At 35.3% G+C, this 12,585-nt stretch overlaps 1 protein-coding gene across 1 annotated transcript in view; it reads right to left on the bottom strand.

Moving 5' to 3' along the window:
- Positions 1 to 12,585, bottom strand: part of DPYD (dihydropyrimidine dehydrogenase) — an 863,407-nt gene that overhangs the window by 481,492 nt on the left and 369,330 nt on the right. Inside the window, exons 9-10 of the mRNA XM_058695679.1 lie at positions 5,374 to 5,481; positions 3,163 to 3,332 (exon numbers count right to left, since the gene is read on the bottom strand). Of these exons, the coding sequence (XP_058551662.1) occupies positions 3,163 to 3,332; positions 5,374 to 5,481 (278 nt within the window). The remainder of the gene's footprint in view (positions 1 to 3,162; positions 3,333 to 5,373; positions 5,482 to 12,585) is intronic.

Below are 12,585 nucleotides of genomic sequence, written 5' to 3'. Positions count from 1 at the left end.
CCCTGGACGCCAATTCCCCCCAGAAAATACTAATTTCCCAATTCTTTGTTGAAGACTTTATATGTGGCACCATTGCGCTAGGCAGGGGGAAGAAACAAAGGAACCAGGAGAGCTGACCATGGCTCCTGTTCTTATGGAGCTCACAGTCAAGAAGGTTTTTTTGTTTTGTTTTTAGGGTTTTTAAATTTATTTTTGAGAGACAGAGCACAGGCAGGGAGGAACAGAGAGAGAGGGAGACACAGAATCTGAAGCAGGCTCCAGGCTCTGAGCTGTCAGCACAGATCCTGACACGGGGCTCTAACCCACAAACCGTGAGATCGTGACCTGAGCCGAAGTCAAAAGCTTAACTAACTGAGCCACCCAGGTGCCCCATGAAGAAGTTCTTAGATCATATAAAGAATGTGATTTCTTGTAAGCCAATAATATACATCCAAACATCTGTTTTTATAGTTTTAATTAGAACCTACAGCCACTTGAGTTCTACTGAGCTGTACTGCAGTTACAGTACTGTACTGCAGTGTTACCTGTTATTCCACAGACCTATTGCTTTTCAACAGTTTGGAAACCATGGTTCAGCCCAGTAAACTCTGGCCTGACAACCAAACTATGCCTGGACTCATCCTTTCTGTCCCAAAATGTGGTCCCATTGACTAATAGCCTACTTTTTCAATTAGCCTCTAACAGCCTCCGTGCTACTGACCCGAACATTGTTAATCAATTTTCAACAGGGTGGTCCTTTTAAAATTTATTAATTGATTGATTTTTAAATATTTATTTTTGAGAGAGAGAGAGAGAGAGAGAGAGAGAGAGAGAGAGAGAGAGAGAGAGAGAGAGAGAATGCAAGCAGGGAGGGGCAGAGAGAGAAGGAGACAGAATCCAAAGCAGTTCCAGGCTCTGAGCTGTCAGCATGGAGACCAATGCGGGGCTCAAACTCATGAACGGTGAGATCATGACCTGAGTTGAAGTCAGATGCTTAACCAACTGAGCCACCGAGGTGCCCCTGAAATTTAACTCAGATCTTGGTGCTTCTCTGCTCAAAGCAGTCCAATGGTTTCCTCTTTCACACAAAATAAAAACTAAAGGCCTTATGAATGCCTATAAGACCTCACCCAGTGTACCACATAATGTCCTCCCTTACTCTGTTCCAGTCATACTGACTGACTGACTGACTGACTTACTTACTTACTTACTTATATTTATTTATTTATTTATTTATTTATTTATTTATATTCTCAGAAGTTTAAGGGTCTTTTTCAATCAAAGGTGGATGCCTTTGCCTTCCCTGGAATGTTTTGTTCCCAGATGTCTACACTCCCTCAGTCTTCATTTCTGTGCCCTAAAGTCATCTTTTTAGAGAGGCCTTCCTGGACTACCCTATTTAAAATGGCAAATCCTGCCACCTGTTCCACTGTAGCCTCTCCCCAAATACACACTCCTTATACTTCTATATTAATTAACTTTTCTCCATAGCACTAATCACCTTTCGAAATACTATTTATGTGACAGTTAATTTGTTTGCTTATCAAGTGTCTTCTGTCACTAGGTACAAGCTGTATTACAATTGTATTAAAATTGCCTAGAACAATGCCTGGTACACAAATGGATGTTCAATAAATGTAGGTCGATTGATTGATTAAATAGATAAATAAATTATTTCTACTTCTACCCTCTCAAGTAATTACCTGGTCTCATTTTTTGTGTACATTCTCCTGAAGGTGGAAGAAACAGCCACCACTCATTTCTAGTTACCTTTGTTAATGGAAGATGACTATAAGATAAAGTATAAAGTACACTGGCCTTTCTGTCCAGGGTCATCTTCCCTTCCAACTCTAAGGGTGCAGCCTTTCTAATGAAAACTTATTTGACATTGGAATCAGAAGAAAAATATTTAAAATATTTAGTTCAAAACATATGTGTCAAGTACTTATTCTTTGTGGAGGTTCTGTGCTATGCATGGAGACACAAAGATGAATAAAATTAGCTCCCATCCTCTTTTATCTTAGGCAAGTCACTTCATCCCACTATTGCTGTTCCAAGTATGGCTGTTTTCTTTTTATTTGTAACATAATGGAATTGTATTAATTGATGCTGTAGATAGTGCTCCAGAAAAAACAAAACAAAACAAAAAACTCCCAAGATTATAAGACCATCTCTACCTCGGATTTTGTAAAAAAAAGCTTGAATGGGTAAAATGATAAAAGAAAGCCCAGAGAATAAAGTTGACGTCTGAAACCCAGCCATGAACCAGTGGGGACTCTGATATCTTAGTGAGATTAATCTGGATTGTGGTTAATCTACATGTGACAAATCACCTATTGACTACAGTTATAATTCTTACCTGGTATAGAGACTCCAAATATAGTAAGGCATTCTAAAGCAAATTACATTCATCATACTGATCTGGATAAAATGAGTAATTTATATTTCTACAAATATGTTTTGTTTTTGTTCTCAGAACTAATATCCTTTAAAAGGCATTATCTTTACCTAATAGCATTAAAATTTGAGAAGTCCATGGTAAATGTACCCAGCTGATGCCTCACCCAAGATTAGTCACCAGTCACTTGTAAGGATGAAATCATTTTAAATCTGTCATTTTTAGTAAGTTAACCAATTATTAATTCTAAATAATGCTTACAACAGAGCTCTTAAGAAAATAATAAATGGCAATCTCTTTGTTCTATTGGCTTCCCAGCATAATGAATTGACCATATGACCAAGACATATAACTTTGAATGGAGCTTATAAACTTGGCTTATATAGAATTCCAAAGGTCTCTAATTACCACATTCTCCAACTATCCCTACATTTTGTGATGAGTGCCTGTTGTTCAGGAAATGAAGACTTAGCATATTCTACTGTTACTAGTTACATACTATACATTTCAAAAGATACTAACACTAACAATAAGAAGCACTTATGTACTGACAAAGATGAATTTTTCATTTTATCCAAATCAGTATTATAAAATAATTTTCTTTTACTTTGAATGTCTGAATTAGGAAAAAAAAAAAAAACTATGGGTAGCCCAGATTTTTTTAATTTGCATTTCACAATTTCAAGAACATTCTAATAATTTAACTAGGAGACTGAACATTAACAGTTTCGTCTCCTAAAATCTGTTACATTACAACTCCATATTTTCTGATGGTTCCATTTTACCTCCTCGGGGACAGCTCTTATATTAACAAAGCCTTTTCTGAAGACGATGAACACGCGGCGGGCTCCACAACATAAAGCGGATGTTGCACAGTCAAAAGCAGTGTCTCCAGCTCCGAGTACAATCACGACTCCCCGTATCGACGGCAATGGAGAGTGACAGGCGCACATCCCTGAATGATGAAAGGAAAACCCCATTTTCAAGTAGAGAAACCATTTCTGCATGACAGCTCAAAAGATACTTGTACTCAAAGCAGTGTAAAATTGCATCTTGCAGTTTTCGAGGATGGAGTGTCACTATCAAATTATTCTGCTTCATTGAAAGACAGTTTTATTCCCATTTTAAAAATATGCTCATATATGTAATTTCATAGTCACTACCTTTAACTTCCTTTTTCCTTCTAGAAGGATAGCTGGTACAAATTTTGGAGAGTTTAGGTCATAACAAACTGGAATCAATCAATTAAAACACTCTGTCAAAATCATGACATGTATTTTTAACTTGGTATCATTACATTTCTGCTTATCAGTAGGAAAAGTGATCTTTACCATCTGGGATAACATAATTCACAGCACTTCATGAAAATACTTCATTTAGATATTATCTGATAAGATTTCTAACATATAGCCCTGCTATATATTATATTTAGGAAACTCTGAAAATTTATGTGCTGATAAGTGCTTTCTATCTAACTGAAGAATTTTTAACAACTATTTTCTTGAAACAGTTAAAATGAACTTTTTTATCCTTTACAGTTTTCCCCTGGTTTTGTTTGAAAAATAGAACTATGAAAGAAATATGACTTTGTAAGTGTCCATTTTTTAAGGACATGTCTATGAAGATTTGATGTCCATATGAAGATTCTTGTAAAGAAGTAAAATGCAGGTTTCCCTATATGTTAGGTATCATGTGTTATCAGATTAAATAAGACTGTTGATAAGATAAATTACTATAATTTTTGAAATGGCTCCACGGATAGCATAGGCCTATAATCTCAGAAACTGTAATCATTTTGCTTGGAAGAGTTTGCATTTGGGATTACATAATGGCCCTCTATAATTCTCAAATATAGGCTATATGTAATATGATCTTCCTTAGAAAGGGTTGCAGGTACAGAAGGATCCCCTTCTCCTGGGACGATGAAGGTGCAGATGGTACACATGTTTAGCTAGAAACTTCTGCAGAATGACCTTATAAGAGAAGTTTCTTGTCTTTTTAAATTGTGGATAAAAGGGGCGCCTGGGTGGCGCAGTCGGTTGAGCGTCCGACTTCAGCCAGGTCACGATCTCGCGGTCCGTGAGTTCGAGCCCCGCGTCAGGCTCTGGGCTGATGGCTCAGAGCCTGGAGCCTGTTTCTGATTCTGTGTCTCCCTCTCTCTCTGCCCCTCCCCCGTTCATGCTCTGTCTCTCTCTGTCCCAAAAATAAATAAAAAACGTTAAAAAAAAAAAATTGTGGATAAAAATGTAAGTTTTTATCTTTTCACATGTAACTAGATGTTGGAATAGCTGAAGTTCAAGACTTTGAAAAGGTATGTTTAAAGGATTTAGATGATCTGGTTTTGGAGAATATATTGTAGCTTCTTTCCCACTAAGACAATGACTCATCCAAGCAAAGTATCGGACTGGTTGCTTTAGTTTCTGGTTGCTTCTCTTGGGCTGTATGAAATGGTATTACACAGAGACTAAATACTAGGGTGTTTATCAAAGTGTTTTCATTTAACTTCATAAAATTGCTGTTCAGCAAGAGACTGGGTCTTTCTGCCTCTTTAGACACAAATGATGCTTTATGTGAAAATTTGGCCTATTTTAAAATTTAAAAATATATGTATTTTATAAATACAATATATAACATATATAGTTATAATATAATGTATAATACAAAATAGCTCCCAAATGTAAGTTCCTGCCTTTTCTTTTAAGAACATCTTCCAATGTTTGTTTAAGACTCTTACAGAGAAGCAATTTTACATGATGCAGTTTAGACCTATATACGATAGAGTGAAAATTCCTTATGATGATGTTTGATTGGAAGAATAAACAAATAGATGATCCTGAAAAACTATTATATCATACTTTCTTTAAATTTATGTTGGTGTTAACAAAAGTGATTTGAGCTCTGAACAATGACCTCCTGTGTCAAGATTTAATATAGATTTATAATACACAAACGACATAGGTAATAGGCAACATCAAGAATACAAAATAACACTATACCTGCTTTACTGCTTTTGGCTACAAGTGGCAAAAAGTCTTTGGATGTGTAAAATCCATTGTCCTGTGTCAGGTCTTTGAAGATGTGGTTTTTATTGGGGTCTGGCAAACCTAAGTAATAAAAATTTATAAAATCTTATTAGCAGAAGAAGGGACTTTTCCTATTGTATATTTAAAAAAAAGTAGAGAGCTGAAATCATTAAAATAATGTGGTTCTGAGATGAAAAAAATCTATAAGCAAATCAACATAAAAATGTATATAACAAATTATAATGAACCTTAATGTATACCTTTATTATATAACTAAGCACAAATCATAAACCACACATCCAAGCACACCTATGAGTATACAGAAACATGGATACACACACATACAAGTCCATCTAGTGTTAAAGGGAAAATCAGGTACTATTATTTCCTACTGTCATAAATAAAAATAAGTTTCCAGTGTATTAAAGTAACACATATTAAAAAAATCATCACAAAACTAAAATACAATATGGATACATATATTTCTAATTCTTGAATATGAGAGATCGTTCTAAGCAAAAAACAAAAAAAAACTTTAAAGAAAAAGATGTATTTTACCACAAAAAATCAGCTATTTCCATAATACAAAAATATTACAAATAAATGAAAGGCAAATGATTAACCAAGGTAATATTTTAACAAATAAAAGGTCTTTACTATATAAAGAAGTTTCTCAACTCAATAAGGAACAGATTGACTTTTCAATAGAAGCATAAACAATGGATAACAAAATTGGGAAAATGAAAAATATAAATAGCTTGTAAGCACCAAAATGTTAACTATATTAGTAATCTAAGAACTGTAAATTAAAACAACGACATATGATTTCCTGTCTATTAAGAAGTAAAAGATTTAAGAAAATTAGACTATGTGGCAAGGGTAAAGATGGGACTTGTAGTGATATTTTGATAGAAATACACATTGGGGGCACCTGGGTGGCTTAGTTGGTTAAGCGACTGACTTCAGCTCAGGTCATGATCTTAGAGTTTGTTGAGTTCGAGCCCCACATTGGGCTCTGTGCTGACAGCTCAGAGCCTGGAGCCTGCTTCAGATTCTGCGTCTTCCCCTCTCTCTGTCCATCCCCCACTTATGATCTGTGTTTTTTTCTCAAAATAAATAAACATTAAAAAAAATTTTAAAAAAGCAATACACATTGGTGAATGCTCAATTTCTGGAAAAATAGTTTTGAATCTATACTAAGGAAACACTAAGACATGCAAATGAAAATTTAATGTACAGGTGCACCTGGGTGACTAAGTTGGCTAAGTGTCCAACTTCAGCTGAGGTTATGATCTCACCACTTATGAGTATGAGCCCCATGTCGGGCTCTGTGCTGACAGCTCAGAGCCTGGAGCCTGCTTCAGATTCTGTGTCTCTGGCTCTCTGTGCTCCTGTGCTGCTTGCACTCTCTCTCTCTCTCTCTCTCAAAAATAAGTAAACATTGGGGCGCCTGGGTGGCTCAGTTGGTTGGGCAGCCAACTTCAGCTCAGGTCGTGATCTCGCGGTCCGTGAGTTCGAGCCCCGCGTCGGGCTCTGTGCTGACAGCTCAGAGCCTGGAGCCTGTTTCAGATTCTGTGTCTCCCTCTCTCTGACCCTCCCCTGTTCATGCTCTCTCTCTGTCTCAAAAGTAAATAAACGTTAAAAAAAATTAATTAAAAAAAATAAGTAAACATTAAAAAAGTAAGATTTAATATACAAAAACAGTCAATGCAAAGAGAGAGAGAGAGAATGAGGGAACACCAAAATGCCAATAAAATGGATAAATGAGTTTTACTTTAGAAAAGACAACACAATGCAGCCATTAAAATAAATATTTGAAAAATATGGTATTGGACTGTAATCAAAATAGTGTTATATGAACTATCAGGATACAAAACTGTGTATAGTATGATTCAATTTTTATAAAATCTCAACAGTGATCATTCCTGGTGGTAGGACTGTGGATATTCTATTTTTTCATTATTTATTTTCTAAAATTTCTACAACATGCATGTACAACCATATAATTAGGAAAGAACCGCCAAATTTTTGAAAAGAAAATGAATAACAGACTAATGTTTTTCAAAGTATAAACAATGCAAAGTGAGGAATTAAGTCATCTCAATTCCATAAACAGAGGGGAAAATTTACAGTGTAATTTTATTTACTTCCCCAAACTCTGGGTTATTCTGGAGAGGTAAGATTTCATTTTATAGTTAAATGAAGAGCAATGAGTATTTCTTGGTGGATACACAGAGTAATAGCATGGCTCAAGAATGACTTTTGTCATGTGTGATAAGGTAGGTACTTATCTGATTTGAAAGCTGAAGGTGCTTGTAGATTGAGTGAGTGTGTAACCAGGAATAGACCACTGTTGTCCCTTCAAATTAAATCAAACATTTTTCTTCCCTGTCCAGCATTCTTTCCTCGGGAAGATTTGCCCTTTGCTCACAGATTAGTTTAAGATCATTCGTCATTAAAATTATTTTATTTATCTAGGAAGGCTAGGCAAGTCATTTGACTTACTTTTGCTTTGGCCTCTTTTTTCTTTCTTAAGTTTCTATTTAAATTCCAGTTAGTTAACATACAGTGCTTTGGCTTTATAAATGAAATGGGATAGGACTGTTTCTTCATTTTCTGACATAAAAGATTACTCCTGAGGTATATTTATAATGTGGAAACTATTACACAAATGTGTGGTTATTCATGTAATTCTTTTAGAAAGACTGGGGTAGGGAATGGTTATGGTTACATGAAAATAGCTGAATATTACCTGAAGACTCTAATGGCAAAACAATTTTTCTTGAAAGCTATTAAAAGATGACTATAGTTTAAGCTACACTTGATTCATCTAATATATATATATATATATATATATATATATATATATATATATACACACACACACACAGATAGATAGATAGATAGATAGATAGATATAGATATAGATATAGATATAGATATAGATATAGATATGCCACATATCAAACTTTAAATAAGGACTCATCCCCCTTCTTATACCACTATATTAGATAGCATCTGTTCTGTAGCACTTCATTTTTCTATTAAAAAGACACAGGAAAAACAACCTGAAGTGCTATGCAATTTCAAGGAGATATGATAAACCAAAATCTTTAAAGCAGATCAAAAACAAAGCACAGAAAATGTATGTGGCAGATAAGAGTTCCACATCTATTGTCAATAAGGTCTAAAATCCTCCCTTTACTAACTCCTAATCTGAGCTTTTTTACTACTTATCATGGTTAAGGCAGAGAAGGAACTTTACATCTGTGATTATTTTCTATAGATCCATTGCTAAAATAACTTATCTAAAGAAATGCAACGCATTTTTATTGAACACACCACCGGATCCATGGAAATGACTTTTCCTATCCTGCAAGGCTTATTATTTCACAAGAAAAAACCTTTGGCAAAATTTAAATTTCATTTTTTCCCTTGAATCAAGACACTGACAAGGACAACTGAGTTCCCTGTGCTTTTAACCCATTCTGCATTTATCATTCTAATGAATTTAGCAATTACTGGATCAGATTCTCTCTATAAATGTTCAAGAGGGCACTGGTTAGATGTTCTGACTTATGGATATTGGCTTCAGGAGAGAAAAAATGAGCCAAAAATGGTACAGGACTGTTATGTTATTCCTGCAGCCTGTTTAACCACATTCCAGGGCATACATACTTTTGAAGTCCCAAGGTCCATGGAGCTCTTATCCCCAACCTGGGTGACAGGTCACCCCTTATGTCCTAGGACAGTGCATCTGGAGCTTATCCCTTATGTCCTAGGACAGTGCATCTGGAGCTTTCCTTCAGACTGTTTGGTAGTCTGGCCCAACTGGCAAAAGTACCCTAGCATCTGCTAACCATGATGCTGTGGGGTAATTAAGAGCAGGACTTTTGTCATTAGACAAACTTCCGTGTGAGTTCTTCCTCTCCCATTTACCAGCTCTGTGATCTTGCATGAGTGCTTGTGATGGTCAGTTTTAAATTTTTTAAAAAAATATTTACTTATTTTTGGACAGAGAGAGACAGAGTGTGAGTGGGGCAGAGAGAAAGGGAGACACAGAATCCGAAGCAGGCTCCAGGCTCTGAGCTGTCAGCACAGAGCCCGATGTGGGGCTTGAACCCACGAACTGTGAGATCATGACCTGGGCTGAAGTCGGACGCTTAACCAACTGAGCCACCCAGGCACCCCTGACGGCCAGTTTTATATGTAATTAGCTAGGCCATCAAATGATATGATCAAACACTAATCTAGGTATTGCTATGAAGGCATTTTGTAAATATGGTTACCATCTACAATCAGTTTACTTTAAGTAAAGGAGATTACGTTGATAATTCTGAGTAGGTCTCATCCAGTTAGTGGAAAGGCCTTAAAAATAAAACTGAAGTTTCCCTGAGAAAAAAGAAATTCTGCCTTCTGGCCCAGCCCACAGGTTTTGAATTTGCTAGCTCCCACAATTACATAAGCCAATTCCATGAGATAAATTATATAATATATCTACATCTATATATCTCCTAATGATTCTACTACTACTACTACTTCTCTCATTGATGTGAGATTTAAAGGAATCTATCTATCTATCTATCTATCTCTCTATCCATCAATCCATCCATCCATCTATCTATCTTAAGCATTGAGCCCTAAAACATAGTGAATGCTCACTAAACATTAGCTATTAATAATATAATAGGCTTATTATTCCATAGTTTATCAATTCTTTCAAATTTTACATATTATGGCGAGGAAAGAATAGAGCTTAAAGTAAAGTATTAAACCTTAGCAAATTTAAACAAAGTGCTACAAAAAAAAAAAAGAAAAATGAAGCAATCTTAAGTGAAATATGAAAGATAATGAAACTTGCAAATACCCATCTATCAAAAGAAGATTTCCATGAGAGTAGGTGGCATATTAATAAATAAGGTATGTGTCTCTATCAGAATGAGTTCAAAATGACACTGAAATGACTTTTTAATTCACCTTTCAGTGGGGAGAAGGTTTATGAATAAAGAAGAATTGACAAAGATTTGACAAACAAAACAACTTAGCTTAGTAGATGTACAGTGTTCTCTGTCTTTCAAGAAGACCAGATTGTTTCTTTGTTCCCCTAGAATAGTTACTAAAGTTTTGGTGTTTCACAGCATATATTTATACAAAAGAACACCTCCTTAAGACCTATTGCAAAATAATTTTCAGGTTCTCCTAAAATAAATAAATAAAATTCTGCTGATATTTACATAAAGTCTAACTTATTGATTACTTACATTACAATCGCTGTTCTAAATCCTGGCATATAGGTGATTTTTATATATTAACTCATTCCATTTTCACTACAATTCTCTGAGACAACTAACATTTTCTGCATTTTAGATATGAGGAAACTAAGACACATATATGTTAAGTAACTTTGCCAACAGTCACAGAACAAGTAAGTAGCAGTGTCAATTTCTAACTGGGACAGTCTGGTTATAGAGTCTATGCTTCAGCATTGACTAAAATGCTGCCTTTTCTTATAAAATGTTGCAATTAAGCCCTGTTATAACGTGAAGCTGCATAACAAGTGATGTCTAAATCATTTAACATGTATGCATTAAATGCTTCACTGTAAGGCTACAGATATGCACACAACACACAATGTGTCTGTGGCCAGGTTCCAGTCTAGTGGTAGAGAAGACAGTCTGCTTGTATAGGCTGTATCTTTGTTTTGTGATTATTTTCTCTAGTACAACTCCTTTTTGAATTGTTTCCCTTCTTAAGTGCATTCCTCTTGGGTATCTGCTGGCTATTTTTCAATATTTGATATTCTTTGAAATATGTATCTCTGTTGTGTTTCGAAAGCACCTCTCTCTAGAACAGCTACAGAATAAATACCAGTAGTGTATAGAATAAATTTTTGTGCTTATATTAAGTTCTGCACAACTTAAATTAACATTAATAGGATATTAAATATTCTGCTTCATGTTATCATCTAGTAAGTAATAGAGGAGAAATAAGCTTTTAAGGCTAGGTCTTCATAGGATGGTAGGACATGTTTAGGAATTCTTCAGATTTTATAATGTCTGTCTGTGTGACTTCGCTGGCTCACTTTTTTGGTGTTAATTGAATGGAGCAAGCATTCGTGTGATTCCTCTCATTCTTGAAGGCATCCACTTGAATGACAGCCAAGCTGGCATGGGAAAGACGGTGATCAGATAAACCTGTCACAGGAGATAGCCTCACAAATCCCACAGATGTAAAGACAGAACACTGAGAGACTGCCTCAGGTTCCTGGCAAAAGACTGTGGTTTACAGAAATGGGTAATGCTCTAGAATACCAAACTTTATGCAGGTATATCAATTCTGGTTATTCCATACAAGTGCTTTTTCAATAAGATGTTAGTAGATAAAATCCCACTGATTATGTCACTATTCACAAGTGGCTGAAAATAGCAAAATGCACCTGATGGCAAATGTCTTAAGTTTTCCACTTTTCCAAGTACTTTTGTACCTGATATTTCACTTTCTTCTCCAAGAAGATATCACGTTGTGTGCTCTCAGTCCTCATTTCCTGAGTCTACTTTGGGGAATGGTGCTACATGAGGAAGAACATTCAAATGTGCAGATTACACATGGATTCATTAAACAAACTCTCACTGAGGGAAACCAGGCTATCTACCACAGCCATTCACCCATGTCTTTGTAAAAGAAATGTCCCTGCATAAACATTGCTTTTATTTTTTATTAAACCTTTTTTTAAAAAATCTTAATTCCAATAGACTTACTTCTATCATTATTTGTAAACAGAGTATATTGAATAAGAGCAAAACTCTAAAGTCAAACTTTCTATATTAAAATTCTAGTTTTAGCACTTACTAGCTATCATGACCTTGGGCAAGTATATTACTCTTCCTGGGCAGCAGCAGCAGCAGCCTCATATATTGTTAGGAGAATAAAATGCAAACAAATGTAAAACTTTTTGCATAGATGTGAAATGCTTCCTTTTATCTGCATTCCCTCCGTAAAAAAATTATTTAATAAAATGATACATTTGGAGAGACATAAAGTAAGTGTCCATCTAGTCCATGATATATACAATTAACATTGTTACACATTTAAGTGGTCAGTGTTAGGCAGATTGGTATTAGAGTCCATAAAACTTAGTAACCTTGGCTAGAATAAAAGACTATAGCCAAACCAGGGTATTCTAAC

The sequence above is a fragment of the Neofelis nebulosa genome, chromosome 2 (genome assembly GCF_028018385.1).
Source record: "Neofelis nebulosa isolate mNeoNeb1 chromosome 2, mNeoNeb1.pri, whole genome shotgun sequence".
Classification (NCBI taxonomy): domain Eukaryota; kingdom Metazoa; phylum Chordata; class Mammalia; order Carnivora; family Felidae; genus Neofelis; species Neofelis nebulosa.
Note: the sequence above shows the minus strand (reverse complement) of the source record. Positions and strands in the feature narration are given on the sequence as shown.